This window comes from Salvia miltiorrhiza, chromosome 3 (assembly GCF_028751815.1).
Source record: "Salvia miltiorrhiza cultivar Shanhuang (shh) chromosome 3, IMPLAD_Smil_shh, whole genome shotgun sequence".
NCBI classification, from domain to species: domain Eukaryota; kingdom Viridiplantae; phylum Streptophyta; class Magnoliopsida; order Lamiales; family Lamiaceae; genus Salvia; species Salvia miltiorrhiza.
The window spans coordinates 27,810,698-27,827,213 of NC_080389.1; the positions used below are offsets into that span (position 1 = coordinate 27,810,698).

General features: G+C 36.0%; 3 protein-coding genes across 3 annotated transcripts; all 3 read left to right on the forward strand.

Moving 5' to 3' along the window:
* The first annotated feature begins 251 nt into the window (after positions 1-251).
* Positions 252-5,302, forward strand: LOC131013998 (uncharacterized). Its single transcript, XM_057941934.1, has 3 exons — positions 252-1,214; positions 1,992-2,537; positions 5,079-5,302. The coding sequence occupies exons 1-3, from the start codon at positions 321-323 to the stop codon at positions 5,172-5,174; spliced, it is 1,536 nt and encodes a 511-aa protein (XP_057797917.1). The 5' UTR covers positions 252-320; the 3' UTR covers positions 5,175-5,302.
* Positions 5,303-7,574: 2,272 nt separating this feature from the next.
* On the forward strand, positions 7,575-8,570 carry LOC131018611 (uncharacterized). Its single transcript, XM_057947326.1, has one exon. The coding sequence runs from the start codon at positions 7,575-7,577 to the stop codon at positions 8,568-8,570; it is 996 nt and encodes a 331-aa protein (XP_057803309.1).
* Positions 8,571-10,687: 2,117 nt separating this feature from the next.
* On the forward strand, positions 10,688-12,886 carry LOC131018612 (uncharacterized). Its single transcript, XM_057947327.1, has 2 exons — positions 10,688-11,011; positions 12,404-12,886. Exons 1-2 carry the CDS (start codon positions 10,688-10,690, stop codon positions 12,884-12,886), a joined length of 807 nt encoding a protein of 268 aa, XP_057803310.1.
* The last annotated feature ends 3,630 nt before the right edge of the window (positions 12,887-16,516 follow it).

Consider the following 16,516-nt stretch of genomic DNA (forward strand, 5'->3'; position numbering starts at 1 on the left):
CCAAAGTCATTAAATGGCCCTGCCCTATCGGTTCTTACATTTACCGATATACTTAGATCAAGATTGCAATAATTCAAAATCAAATTGAGGAATTTCATATTTATTATACATTGAATATTGCATTAATATCCTACAGATCCTTCCGTCCATTATTTTACTAAAAATTAAAGAGAATACGTAAACGATTATATCAATGTTAAAACTGCACGCTTGCTGGTTGGCGCGCGCGCACACAAACACACACACACACACTATATATATATATATATATTAATATTAATTTCTTCTTATAATGATCTCACGAGTGCGCGCTAAGATATATGTCACATGGGCTATCAATAATCTTTACACACTCTCCCACAACAGACACATGCACACTTGAATACATATATGTGCCAAAACTCAATTCTGTAATCGCAGCCAAAAATTTTGATAAAATTATGAAGATGAAATTTGTAGGGCAATGCAGCAGTCTGCTCATACTCGGCCTCGCTCTCTATCTAATCAGCATTTCATGCACCAACAAACGCCTCCTTTTCCCCGCTTCCGATTTCTTCTATCCACTGCTCAAACCCACACAGTTTCCCGAAACACCACTACCCGTAAACACCTCGGAAACAAATCTCAGCCACCTCGTCTTCGGGCTGCTCGGCTCCGAGAAGGGGTGGCGCCACCGCAGGGCCTACATAGAGTCGTGGTGGCGGCCTAACGCCACACGAGGCGTTCTCTTCCTGGACAAAGCCCCATCGGCGGAGCTCCTGCCGTGGCCGGCGGGTCTGCCGCCATACAAGGTGTCGGATGACCTGAGCGGAATATTGAAGAAATCGGACATCCGGGCGCAGAGGATGGTGCATGGGATCATGGAGGCGGTGAGGGAGATGGGCGATGAAGAGTTCCGGTGGCTGGTGATGGGAGACGACGATTCCATATTTTACGTGGATAACATAGCGGACGTGGTGGCGACGTACGACCACACCAAGTATTTCTACCTCGGCGGGCAGTCGGAGTTCATCATGTCGAGTTATTGGTTCTCGTTCAACCAGGCATTTGGTGGAGCAGGGATCATCTTGAGTGCACCTCTGGCTATAGCTTTGGCTGCGGATATGGAGAATTGTTTGAAGAGATATGCGTTCTTGAATTCTGCTGATAATACAACCAAGAATTGCATTGCTGATATCGGAGCGAATCTATCACCCCAAATGGGGAATCACCAGGTCATTAATATTCTTTACTACATTTTCATGCTTCCGTTCTTTTCTTTTTCTATGACGTAATTAAGTTTCATCATATATATAGATTAATTACGTTAGTGGTTGTGATGGTTTTGCTCATGACATGAGAAATGAAAATATTTGGAGTACACAGAAGTACGTACTATATTAATTAGGGGTGTTTGCGTTTGTTTGGTGTGATTTAACATAAAAAATCAAATCAAATATGGCTCAACCTTTTGAGATTAAATCGAACTTTAGTAATTAATATCAAAATCGAACTAAATAAAAATGTATTAATACTATTTGATTGGTTTGATTTGTTATTTACAAATAATTAAGTTTTATTTTCTAACTTAATAGTAATAAATAATAACATAGTATTTAAGATATTCAAAAAGCATAAAAAAATAATGTCACTAAAAAGTAATAATCGCCCTCCGTCTCATTAGTAATATTTCATTACTTTTGGGCACGAAAATTAAGAAAAAAATATAGTTAATGTATAAATTAAGTGAGTTTATGGAAGATATTCAGGATTATTTTAAATAAGTTTGTGTATAAAGTGAGTTTGTGAGTTGCGCCCCCATTATAATAATATTTTAAATTATTAATATTTTACTAAAAAGAATATGAAAAATCACTAGTGGGATGTCCCAATATAGTAACTGGGACATTACTAATGGGACGGAGGGAGCAAAAAATATTTTTTTTATCCTCATTTTATGGCGACAAATTTACAATAAAAAAATAAGACACCTAACAAGTTAAAAGTTGCAGATTGATTTACGTGGTGATATATCGGGTCTGCTATCATCCCACCCACTTTCCCCGTTACTCTCCCTCCACCACTTGGATGTCGTGGATCCGATCTTCCCGTTCAGGGACCGTTTTGAGTCCGCACGCCACCTTATGACAGCGGCGGCAGTCGAACAGTCCAGGATGTTGCAGCAAATTATTTGTCATGACAAGGAAAGCAATTGGAGCATCTCCATCGCTTGGGGCTATTCCGCACAAATATACGAAACAATATTCCCGCGTAGCTACTTGCAGATGCCCCTCGAGACATTCAAACCGTGGATGAAGACTTCGGGTCCCCCGCCATATTATCGGTTCAACACTCGACCGCGCTCAAACGACCCTTGTGAAGCCCCCCATAGTTTCTTTCTCGAGGTGGTGGAGAAAGCAGAGGAGCGTCGTGAAATCATCACCACGTATGCTCGAGCGTGGCCTCGGCCTCTGCCGCCGTGTTCCTCAACTGGCGCTCATTCAGCAGATGGTATCAACATGATTCAAGTATATTCACCGGCCTCTAAGCGGAATCAGGTTAGCACCATTCAAGTATATATGGCAACATTTGCACAAACAACTACATGAATAAATTAATAGATTTTTAGTGTCACAAAACTGAGTTGCAAATACATCAGGGTACGTACACATATGACATATTTGTGCTAATGTTTGGTATGGTGAGCATGCATGTAGCGAAGGTTGGCTTTACAAAACTACGAATACAGGGTATTTGGCTAAGTTTATTTAGAGAGTTTATAAATTTTAACAACTTATAAGATACTTTCTTCATCCTCAAAAGTTTGCTTCAATTTTTTTTTCCGGTGTTTTCAACAATTTTGGCTCAATCTACATAGTTTTTATTTTTGTACATGACCCCACCATCAACTTTACAATTCTTACTCTTTAAACAATATATTTGAACATGATCCCACCATCAAATAATTTTTACCCACTTTTATTAAAATTCATGTTGTTATCCTTGGAGCAAACTTTTGAGGGATGGAGGGAGTATATCTCAAAAGCTTATAAGTGGTTAAAGTATTTTGATAATTTAGCATATAAATTTAAGACAGAATTATGAATTAGAGACAGAGAAAATTGAGAAGTGATGAAATTGGAAGGATATATATATGCGGAGATAACAAACCATATCATGGCCAGTTTCATAAATTGATTGCGATGCTTATAAGATTATGAAAAAAAAAATGTTGGGGTTTAGAAATTTACTCCCTCCGTCCCTAAAATAAGTTCCTCTTTTTCTTTTTTGGGACGTCCCTAAATAAGTTCCTCTTTCTTTCTTTCTATTTTTGGACAACTATCCCACAACTAATAATATTTTATTTATTCTTACTTTTCACTTTTTCATCACTTCCAATATTAATTATAACACTTTTTTACCTTTTCACCACTCTCAATACTAATTATAACATATTTTTCTCCACTATCAATACACTTTACTACTTTTCCTTAAAACACGTGTCGTCTCCAAAGAGGAACTTATTTTAGGGAGGGACGAAGGAATTATTATTTAAGAGCTTATATATAAGTAAAGTCAATGTATTAAAAATTTCATTCTGACATAGTCAAAATAAAATTGTCCCACTTATATAAAATACTTAAAAATAATTACCTTTTGGTGCACAAATACAAATTTCCCATGATATTTAAAAATTCTCTCTCTCTCTCTCTCACGCAAGTACTCAACCTCTTCTCTCTATCTGCTCTCATCTCTCTCAAATCTCACCCTTTCCCTCTGAAAATTGTCGCCGCCACCTCCTCCGGCGAAATCCACCACCTCCTCCTCAGGCGAAATCCGTCATCGTCATTTCCGTGCGCCTTCATCCCTCGACGTCTCTCTCTCTCTATCAACCTGGTTCCCTCCCCCTAGTTCTGTCTTTCTCTAATGCGATGGACGACGAGATAACGCTGCAGCCATCTTAATCTCTTGGTGTCGCTGGTTTTGGCAACTAAAAGAGATAATGTTGTTCCTTCTAGAGGAAAATGGCAAACTGAGTGAAGCAGCATTTATATCTGTGTTCGCAGTTTTCTCTCGTTTCACTCGCTGGTTTTTCAGTTTCGACATTAAAGACTGAGCATTTCAGTGAGTTTGATTCAACATTGATCCACCAAGTCAATTTCTTGCCCATTTGAATTTTGCTCAGTCACTCGAGTGTTTCCATTTTGTTTTAGCTTTTCTTAGCTTGAAATTCTAATTAAAATTTGGATTGCATTGCGAGCTCCGATGAGTTTTTTAATTTGAGATGAATACGTGTTGTTAATGTTCTTAAATTCACAACCAATTCAATGAATATATAATCGAATTGCTAGTGTTGATTGTGAATTTGAGTTTTAAAGTTCGAATTCACAATTAATGTTATTGCTAGTTATGAATTCGAGTTTTAAATTTGAATTCACAACTAGCAATAGTGTTGGTTGTGAATTCAAATTTTAAAGCTTAAATTCACAACCAATATATTATTTTTAGTCGTAAATTTAAGCTTTAAAATTTGAATTCACGACTAGCATTATATCTAGTTGTGAATTCAAGTTTTAAAACTCGAATTCACAATTAGAAATATTATTGGTTGAGAATTGTCGCTCAAAAACTCAAATAGTAGATAATTTTTAAGTTTTTTTACGTGAAAGATAAAATGGTGGCTAATTTTAAACTTTTTTTTTTAATTTTAATTAGTGGATAATTTTTATTTATACTATTTCAATTTGAATATTTTTAAAGTCTACTCATATAATTAAGTTGTCTCTCGTGCTTCATAACTTGTCTCTTGTTTTATTTATTTAGAGGCTCTACAAAGAAGACAAATTAAATTGATTTACATAGTCTTCTAGAAAAACTGAACAATACTATTTCCTTAAATATGAAGTTTAGTTGAAGTTTGAACGGTCATTCTCAGATTTTTAGTGAATCCTATGGTGTGTTTATCTGATGAAAAAGGAGAGAAAAATTATATGTTTAATGGATTAGGATATGAAATTATAACAAAGACGAAAATGATACCAAGTGATTCTTATTTATTTAATTTGAATTGTAATCTCAAGTTACTTTTGTTGTCTCAGATGGATAGATGTGAGTGTTGTGACATCATCGGAAAGGACAATCTTATGGCCGAAGTCAGACTTAGGGAATGCATGGCTGATGAAATAATTGCTTAAAGAATTGTTTCAGAAAATATATTTGGAGCTTGCCTTACATAATTTTTTGGTATGTATGCTGTAGTGGTTGTTTGTATATGAAAAATGAGAAATGAGAAATGAGAAATTAATGCATGATTTTAGGACAAGTCTGTTAGAGCAACCCCAATGGACGAGCTAACCGGGGGCTCAAATGGTGGCACTTCTTTTTCTTTAGATCCATCCTTCTATAGTGGGGGCTTTATAGAGAAAATCTATAGATTTTTCATTTTATTATTTAAGAATCGAATTTTAAATAAAATGAATATCGAATTTTAAAAATAAAAAATTTATTAAATTTAAAAATAGAAAATTACAATAATCAAAATTCAAATGTAAATTACGACTGGATATGATATAATCATGCCCAAATATATTCGATTATATCTTGTTAGAGGAGGTGGTTGATTCGTTTATCGAGAATGCTTGTATCTCGAGCCAAATATGCTCGAGATTTCGACAAAACTCCTTTCGTAGCTTCATGAGTGTTGACGATGTTGTTCCCCTCCTCTTCCCATTGCGTAGCTTTTTCAACTTCATCATCGATTATCATGATAATGTTGTGCAAAATAAATTAAGTAATGCTCGCAAACATGACATGTTGCTCCTTTTCTCATAGCCAATTTGATAATAACCTTACATGATTCAAGAACGTCAAAAGCTCGTTCTATGTTCTGTAGGAATAATAAAATTAATTAACATTCAATTTTTCTGAGCATCATCTCTTGGATTAAACCTAGCAAGCTTCTATTAATTTAATTGCTGCATAGAGGAGTTTAAAAATAACTGAAGAATTTGCAGATGAATTCATCAATAAAGATTAGCAGACTTCAATGCTCCATTTGACCCCTCAATCGATCTCCTTTCTTATTATGTCCAGAATAATTACTTCTTCATTTTCAAAAGAGTTTTATGTAGTCGCTTGTTTTGCCTCAATTGGAGTTATGTAGATAAAGTACAACTATAAGAAAAACAAGTTCTTGTGACGACAATCTAAGTGACGACAAAAATTTTGTCACTACAAACGTCTGCATTGTGATACCAATTTTTGTCGTCACAAAATACCGCAACAATGACAAATTTTATTGTTGTCACTATATGTTAGTGACGACCATAATTTTATCACTATAATATATATGTAGCGACAATAAATTTTGTCGTCACAAAAATATGGAACAGTGACACAATTTATTTTTGTCAGTATTTATCGTCACTATATGTCAGTGACGATCATGTCGTTGTCACTACAAATATATATGTTGTGAGACTATTTTTTTTGTCACAACAAACTATAATAGTGACAAGTTTTGTTGTTGTCAATATTTTTTGTCACTAAAAGTCAGTGACGATCTTATTTATGTCACTATAACCATATATGTATAGTGACGATTATTTGTCACATCACAATAAAATAAATCAGTGATAAAATATATTATTATCAATATTTACCGTCACTATATATCAGTGATGATTAGACGATTATGGTGTTATCACTAGACATATATATTTAGTGATAATATTTTCGTTTGACACAAAAACTATATATCAGTGACATGTTTTTTTGTTGTCAATATTTATCGTCATTATATGTTTATGACAATCTTTTTTTATCACTCCAAACATCTCTATACTATAATAATATCTCCCGTCACAAATAATAGATAACGGTGACAAATTTTATTATCATTAATAAGTATGTGTCACTGTATGTCAATGACACTTTAAATTGGTAATTAACGTAATTTTAATATTGGATATTGTTCTTAATTATCTCTAATATTCTCCACTTGTTTCAATATATATATATATATATATATATATATATATATATATATTTTGAAACAAGTGGAGAATATTAGAGATAATTAAGAACAATATCGATGGGTGGAAGAACCGGTATCTCGGTATTGGAAGAACCTTCAAGTATCTCGGTATCAAAGTCAGTGGAAAACCCAAAAGCGTGGTGGATTGGAACTATATTGTGGAGAAAGTCAAAAAGAAGATCGATGGGTGGAAGAACCGAAAATTGTCGTTTGCAGGGCGCATCACCTTGGTTAAAGCAGTTCTGCAGGCAATTCCCACTTACCAGCTCTCTTTTTCCTTTATCCCTTCTTCAACTGTGAAATCCTTAAATTCCATATTCGGACAGTTTTTATGGGGAGGGGGGGGGGGGGGAAAGGGCTTTCTCGACGGATTACTTGGGTGAAATGGTCCGAATTGTGTCTTGACAAAAATGAGGGTGGCTTGAGGCTTAGGAATGTCGAATGGTTTAATAATGCCTTGGTTTTCAAGTGGATCTGGAGATATCTTCAAGGGGGAGGGAGGTTGTGGGCGAGAATTGTGAGATCAATCTATGGGGAGTTGGAATGGGGAGAGGAGGGCATGTTCATTGGGGGTACACAAAGGCAAACTGGGGGTTGGTGGCCGATCATTGTTGCGAGAGCAGGTTCAGTGAGCGAGCGATGGTTTATAGATAATGTTAATAGACAAGTTGGGAACGGGCAGGAAACAAAATTCTGGAGTCATACTTGGGCGGGAAAGACACCTCTTCGGTTTTTGTTTCCTAGACTCTTTCACCTTAGTTTGAATAAGGAGGCGTTTGTTGGGGATTTTGGAAGGTGGGTTAATGGAGAGTGGGTTTGGGAGTTGAAGTGGAGAAGAGATCTTTTTGAGAGAGAAGTCGAGGCCACTAACGCTTTGATTGCTTTTATTTCAGAATTTGCCCCAATTGCAGGTAACAGAGAAAGATGGATCTGGAAAGCTTCCAAAGGCGGCGACTACTCAACAAAATCCGCTTACTCGGTGATTAAGGATTCTCGTAACGAGAGCACTTCGACAATCAGAAACAACGACACATTGGCTAGAATCTGGACAACACCAGCAACTCATAAAGCCAAAGTTACAACTTGGAGGATTTTGAGGAGCAGATTACCAACTTGTGACAATTTGAGGAAGAGGAACGTGCCGTTGGGCGTGGAGGAGATGACATGTAATTCTTGTTTTCACAGCCCCGAATCGGTTGAGCACGTCTTCTTGACGTGCCCTAAAACCGAAATGGTGTGGAACAGGGTGCAAACTTGGCTCGGGAGCTGCCCGGTTCGTCCTAGAGGTATCGACTCCCACTTCAACATGTTCACACATTTGGCTAAAGGAAAGGATTGTGAGAACTTCCTCAAGGCGTTGTGGATGTGCACCAGTTGGCTCATTTGGAAGCGGAGAAATGATACCCGCTTTGAAGGTAAACAGTGGTCTATCGATGGTCTTATTTTGGAAATTAAAGCTAGAACTTGGAGTTGGAACAAAGTGTTTAAGTTCTCGAGAAAGGATTTTTGTTTTAGAGATTGGAGCTCTAACGAGCTATTGGCTAAATTGTTGTAAGACTTTTTGTTTGGTACCTTTGGTACCTTCGTTTATTTATGCATTTTCTTGATCAATATATATATATATATATATATATATATATATATATATATATATAGGGGTGCGCTCCAATGAGACCCTTATTTTTTGTGAGACGCTGAGACCCTTACTTTTCAATGAATAAGACATATATATTGATGAAAAAGGCAATATATACTGATGAATAACGAAATTTAAAATATTTCGCTTCCTCTAGGATTCGAACCCTAGGAAAAAAAATTCGCCCTCTAGGTACAATATCAGCCATAGGATTGATAAAATAAACACACAAGATCGTGTCTAAGATCCCTCTATATATATATATATATATATATATATTGTCAATATATCAAACTAGCCTATTTCTTATAGTGAATTAAAAATTTACCCACTTAAATACAAACTTAAAAAATTACCCACTTTTTATGTTAAATGACTAAACTGCCCCTAAGATTAAAATTAAAAAATTACCCACAAATACATCATCACAAATACACTACACATTTTCAAAAAAAATATCACATCTTCTCTCTCTCTCTCTCTTTCCTCTCTATCCTCTTTCGCTCTCTCTCTTTTCTCTTTCTCTCCACAAACACATTGCTTCATAGATCTTCTGCGGTTACTTCACAGGAATCGCCTTGTCGAGCTTCCGATCAATTTATTTAATTAGAGATGTCCAATACGTCTTGAGATCAAATCCAGGTTGTTTCAAATTTTACAGTGATTTTCTTTCTAGAATTAGACATTGTGACTAAAATTTGCAGAGGCAGAGATTAGAGTGATTAGAAAATATTGGTAAAGTGATGATGGGAAAGAGATGAGGTGTCGTCGTGGGCATGACGGTGGGCACGATCGTGCCCTCGGCATCCCTCGTTGTCGTGCCCAACCCGTGCCTCCCATTTTGGGCTCGATGGAGTCATCTTCCTCACCTCCATCGAGCCCTCAAGAACTAAAGCTACACATTCCAACCAACAATGTCCAAACCCAACCAACAACAATGTCGAAAATTTCAAAAAAAAACGACCTTCATTCTCAAGAAATTTTCAACAAATCTCAACAAACTCAAGCTATATACCAACTAAGCATGATTCTCTAAGCATTATAACACATATACATGCGTTTAACTAAGAATTTAAGTTTTAATTTTGTAAAAACATGAAAGGGGCAAAAATTAGGGCTCACCAGAGGAATAGGATGTGTGAAACTCTCCTCGTCGGAGCTTGTCGCCGACACGGACGCCGAGTCGTCGCCGTTCGGGTCGCCCATCTCAACGGACATGATGAATTCGATCATGAGGTGGTGTTGGGCCGTGAGGATGCGCCGATAGTGTCCAAACGTGCGAAAGTTTTCTAGAGAGAGAAGGTGGGGAGGAATTTGAATTTGGGGGTGGAGGGGGGGGGGACCGATTTTGACTTCCTCTTTTTTTTCCTTTTCTTTAATGATATAATATAAGGGTATTGCAGTTTTTTAATTTATTTTGGTATACAAAAGAGTTAGTTTTAAAGAGGGGCTATAAAACACTATACTTTTAATTAAAAGGTGGTATTTAAAAACTTGGACCCCATAATTTTTTGGTAGAAAATAAATAAAATATTCCCTCCGTCCCACTGAAAATGGTGCGTATTCCTTTTTGGGCTGTCCCACTGAAAGTGGTGCATTTCATTTTTTGGTAATAATTTTACACTACAAACAATGTGGCCCCACACACATTTACACACCTTTACATTACAATCTTATTCTCCTTAAATCCCGTGCCAAAAAGAAGTGCACCACTTTCGGTGGGACGGAGGGAGTACATAATTTCATATATATTAAAAAAAATTGAATACGAATCTAGTTTCAAGTAAAATGTCTTTACTTCTTTAAGGAAATTATTCTTGTCAATAAATATACATTATTTTATGTATTACTACTTCAAATTATCATAGCTTTGCTTATTTTAAAGCTATTTTTTGCATATTGTATATCAAATTAAAGGTAATTTAATGAGCTTTCCGGACATTACTTTTGACATCCCTATTAGTGGGGTAGAGGACCGCCGTGCTTGGACTTAGTCACACTTTGGATAGGTCACTTCTTCTCTTGCCTTGGATTATATGCGTCCTAGCTTTCCGACTGTCAATTGGGGTAAATGGATCTGGGCGCCTTTTATGCCTGTTCGCAGATCTATTGTTACTTGGAGGGTTGTTCTGGATCGTTTCCAGACGGCCAGTTCACTGCGTCGCCAGGGTTTTATGGGCCATGGTTGGTTCCCGCTTTCTAGAGAAGCTGGGGAGGATATTGATCACCTCTTTTGGGAGTGTGCGATTGCTCGACACGTTTGGAGCTCCCTTTTTTCTTGGTTTCACTTTGATGGTTCTTCGATCTTGGATATTGGGAGTCTTGTTATCTGGGCGATGAAGGTTCCTGCCAGCAAGCAGGTGACCAATCTCTGGCGGGTTGTGTTGGATTTGTATACTGAAAGCAAGAACCTTTTATGCTTGTATACAATGATTCCTATGTTCACTGTTTTAATCTCCTATCTGATTGTGTTCATGATTGCATATGTATGTTCTCTATCTCTATATAATATGGTGTGTTGTAGATCACAGAAGTCCATATAATTGGAGTAAACTTAAGAGATATAAAATGATCACAGCCAAGATGACTTTAGGACGAGTCATCGTTTTAGGCTGCAGTATAGATGGAAGTAGTTTGTCTTGACTACTTGTCTATACTGGTACGCCATAACGTATTGATAGGACCACAGTGAGATGTATTCTTTTCTCTGACTTAAGTGAAGAATCAAGATCTCGGTGACTTAACAAAATCTTAATACTAATAAGATTTCAGATATATATGTTAATTCGTGTATCACTTTGATTTACTATGAGTGAGAGTTATATAGTAACTTGAGTACTCTGTATCTTGGGTGATAGCGGTTAATATATGATATTTGATTATCTGTATTAGTACCCGTATCCGATATAGGATAATGACATCCCCTTAAGAAGCTCAATAAAGTTTATTGCGCTAAACCCTGCAGGTTGATTAAGTTCAAGTGCAATAATAAAGTTTGAGTGGTACTTCTTAAGGATTACAAAGAGATTAATTAATTTAAGCTATCAGAGCTCTAATTAATTAATGGATGTCAGATATTTTAAATACATAGATTTAATAAGTCTAAATACAAGCCCCGACTCATCACCGGCAATAAAGGGGTAAGTCAATATTGGTTCTCTAGTGGAATGAACTAATATTTATAAATTAATTATGGTCTGGGCTGACCATGGATAATTAATTTATTTGAGGCCCATCTTTATTCCTTGTATCTGGTCCCTGGACTGGCCCAAAGTCTCCTAGCCCTAGTACAGGCAGAAAATCGTCCCTCACCAGAAATAGGCGCCCCATACGTATTTAATTATTTAAATATAGCTGTCTGCTCTCAGGAAAATACACACACACACTAATTAATTAGGGTTTGAGAGAGCAGAGGAGGCGCCACACGTGAGGAACAGATTTCTGCCTAGGGACTTTCATAGATCGTTGTCCATCTAACGATGAAAGCTGAGCGGGATACAGTTCAGAAGGTCAGAACTGGAGTCATTCGATTCGATCATCGACAGTCTTTGCATACACTTCTCAAGTAAGTAATCCTAACTCCAACATGCAGCAATTAAATTCATAGGAGCATGTTAGGATTAATCGTTGTATGATAAATTAATAATAATCCAAGAAACGATCATCGGGCAAACGGAGCATTAATTCAGGTTAATATTCCTTCAGGTTGGTGTCATGTCTGCTTTGTGGAGTCTTTGGAATCATCGGAACAGGTGGTGTTTGTTGAGGCTCCTATTTTTGATGTGGCTCTGACCATTCAGGTCAAAGCTTTTATTCTCGAGGCCGCTCGTTTCAATTTGGGTGAGATGGCTAATTCTGTGGAGGAGTTGCTTATTCTTCACGGTCTGGGGGTGCCGGGCAAACCCCGTCGTCCTACTTCTTACATTTATGTGTTCTGGCTTCCTCCTCCTCATCTTTGGTGGAAGATTAACATTGATGGTTATGTTCATGGCTCACCTCCTTTTATCCATGCTGGTGGTATTATCCGTGATTCTAGTTCGGTTATTGGTTGCTTCCATTTCTCTGCTGGTCGTGGTTGGGCGTTCGAAGCGGAGCTGTTCGCTCTTATCATTGCTCTGGAGCATATTGTGGTTCATGGTTGGGATTACATCTGGACTGAGACGGATTGCACTTATATGGTTGACCTTTTTCGCTCTCGTTCGGACTCAGTGCCTTGGAGATTCTTCAGCCGATGAAGGAGGGTGATTCATGACATTGCTGATCTTCACATTATTATCACTCATATCTTCAGGGAGGGGAATCGGGTTGCTGATTACATGGCCCCTTCGGTGGCTGAGGATGGTTTTTGATCTTTTACGATCCCTGGTATTCTTCAGTTGGTGCGTGATGACAAGCGGCTCCTACTTTATGTTCGGATCGTTACTTAAGGGTGATGTTCTTTCCAGGGAAGTTTCTGTCTTTTCCCTTTTGTTTTGTCGTTTGCTTGGGGGTGGGCGTTCTTTCTTGTTTACGTATGTGTGTGGTTTTTATCCCTTCTTCTTGGCTTTCCTTGCTCTTGCATGTGCCTCTCGTTTAGCGTTGGTTCATTTGTGTTCGGGTTTGTGGCTGTCTTTGTCCCTCCGGTTTCCAATAGTTCCTGTGTTGTGTAAGGGGTTTAAGGCTTTGGTTGCAACATCTTGATGAGCAATTTTTGACGAGATTTGTCCGGTAGATGCTAGGAGGAGTGTTTTCATTGCAATAGGCCTAATTTCTTTCTCTGGTTTGTTTTGTTTGGTTGAGTTTTTAGTAGCTGGTCTCTGCTCCTTTGATGGTATATATCTGTTGGGTCCATTATGAGCATGGGAAACCACGCGGGAATATTTTGGTTACCCCCAAAAGGTTTTTTTCCGTGAAGTTGGCCTATCTATTGAAGCAAAGCTTTTCATCATTTTCTAAAAGGATGAGATTGAATATTTTGGTTACCCTTAAAAAGACAAGATTTCAATTTGAGTGGCAATTTTGGAGTTATAATAAAATTGAAGGTTTATTTATAAATTGTTGTAAATATATCTATAAGATATATCTTATGTGTGTTGACCAAGAAATCTCCCTAAAACCCTAGCTTCCTACTTGTATAAATAGAGGCCTTTAGCCTCCATATTGAATACACTTCATTCGTATTCTCTTCTCTATTCTCTCGCTTCTCTCTAGTTTATAACACGTTATCAGCACGATAGTTCTAATTCTCTCATCTCCCTTCGATTGTAGAAAGGTAATTCATTCTACTTTACTTTTTGTGCCATCAACATGTTTCGATTTTATGTGAATCATATAAGAGTGTAGTTAATTAAATAAGTTCATCTCTATTTGATTTCACGAAATTTCTCATATTATGTTTGATTTTATAGAAGAAGTTTTAAGATTTTAATGGCTTGATAATCGAGAAACCTATTTTGAGAGAATATGCTTTATTTGATTAATTGATTTCATACATCCACTTGTAATTCTAATAATTCATAACCATGAGATATAGAATTATTTCATATGTTTGTTTATTCATACGCTCTTAATTAAATCCCTTATATATATGGTTGTTGTCTGCAAGTTTCCTTCAATTTTTAATTGGCCATTGAGCGAACTTGATTAACTTCGTCGGGTATACATTACTTACTTTTCTCTTGAATAGTCACTGCTCGATTACAAATATAGGCTCAAATCATTTTATAAATATTGAGTGGTATAGGCTCAAATCATTGCTTTTGATGTATTTATATTAAGTGGCAATTAATATTGTTCAATTTTTTTCATGATATGTGTGCGAAACTTTTTATCAAAAATCAGGCTAAGTAGCTTAAATTGACATGAAGTATATTTTACTCGTTTTCTCTCTTTCTGTTGGAGTTTGTTTCTATTGAAGGAAATCACATAATCGTGATAGTAAGGGTATCAAAATCGATACCAAGTTCCTTGAAGTATAAAGCAGTTGAAAACTTCATTCTTCCCATATTTGATGGCAAACTTTCTAAAGCATAGTTGTCCTATACAGACAATGAACCTCTTTGAAATCTACTGATATGTATCTATTGATGATAGTCTCTTAATTAATAGAGCAACTGAATCTTTATGTTCAATTCTTATGTTGTAATTATATTAACCGTGGCAATAAAAGTTATTGCCTTTGAACTGATTTATTAATACAATTTATGAAAATCCTTTGTTTATTCAATTCCTTCTTGTGATATCAATTTATTTACTGTGAAGTTTATTGTTATCGATTTTCATACCAAAATTTCGTGATTTTTGTGCTCTTATTTCGAGGTTTAACATGTTATATTTTGAAATATATTATATATATACATTCTATTTTTTTTTTCAAAATGATCTTGAAAATTAATTGATGTTATTTAAATAACACAAGTACTATTCCTGAAGAATATTACATTCAAGATCTTAAATTGATGCTATTAAAGTAGCATAAGTAATATTCCTAAAGGATATTACATGCTTTTGAAGAGCAATTCATATTATATGCTCACGAAAATTAGACCTTGAGCACAAGTAGTGTTCTGAATAATATTACATTCAAGATCTTTAGTTGATGCTATTAAAGTAGCACAAGTAATATTCCTGAAGAATATTACATACTCTTGAATAGAAACATATATTACATGTTTTTGAAAATTAGACCGTGAAGGTCAAATGGCCCTAAAGGCCAAATGGTTGTACTCTTTTTTCCTTACTAAGTTTTTTTCCTACGAGGTTTTCTTAGTTAAGGTTTTTAACGAGACAACTATAGTGTAATATATGCGTAAATATATATGTCTTGTACTCTTTTCCTCTACCGAATTTTTCCTTTAAGGTTTTTGCGGAGAGGTTTTTAACAAGGCATAAACATCTATACACTAACATCATATGGAATATTATGATATTTGTCTTGGTGATAGTGACAATACACAAATTATTTTTCAAAAGAAGAAGTATTTCCTTAAGTTTTGACATTAGTTGAGAATAATGTTAACACAATATCAGGTGCATCAAACATCATTGAAGGCTCCGGAAGAGCGTGTATCATTTTGTCAAATGATACTAAATTAGATATTAAAAATGCCCTGTACTCTAGTAAGTTTAAAATGAACTTACTAAGTTTCAAGAATGTCCGTAATAATGGATACCACATCGAGACAATTGTGTGGAAGGTAGAAATGAATATCTTTGCATAAATTCTTTTGTTTCAGGCTATAAGCTGACAAAAGAAAAATTAGCATCATTACCTTCTGGAATGTATTATACATTCATAAAAGCAATTGAGACAAACCATGTCATGAACGCAAAGTTCAATGACTCAAAAGCTTTAAGCTTAATTTGGCATGATAGGTTTGGACATCCTGGAGCAACTATGATGCGCTGAATAATTAATAATTCATATGGGCACAACATAAGAATCAAAAGGTTCTTTCTACAATTGAATTCTCATGTGATGCTCGTGCGCAAGGCAAGTTAGTCATTAGACCTTCATATACGAAGGATAATACTGAATCTCCATCTTTCTTAGAAATAATTAAAGGAGACATTTATGGACCTATACATCCACCTTGTGGAACTTTTCGATATTTTATGGTATTAATTGATGCCTTTTATAGATGGTCACATGTATGCTTGCTTTCTACTGGAAATGCAACATTTGCTAGACTACTTGCTCAAATCATAAAATTAAGAGCTCAATTCACAGACAATTCAATTAAAAGAATTCGTCTTGATAATGCTAGTGAGTTTATGTCTCAAGCATTTGAAAACTATTGTATGGTTATTGAAATTGAGATTGAATATCCAGTAGCTTGTGTCCATACTCAAAATGGTTTAGCAGAATCATTGATTAAACGTCTTCA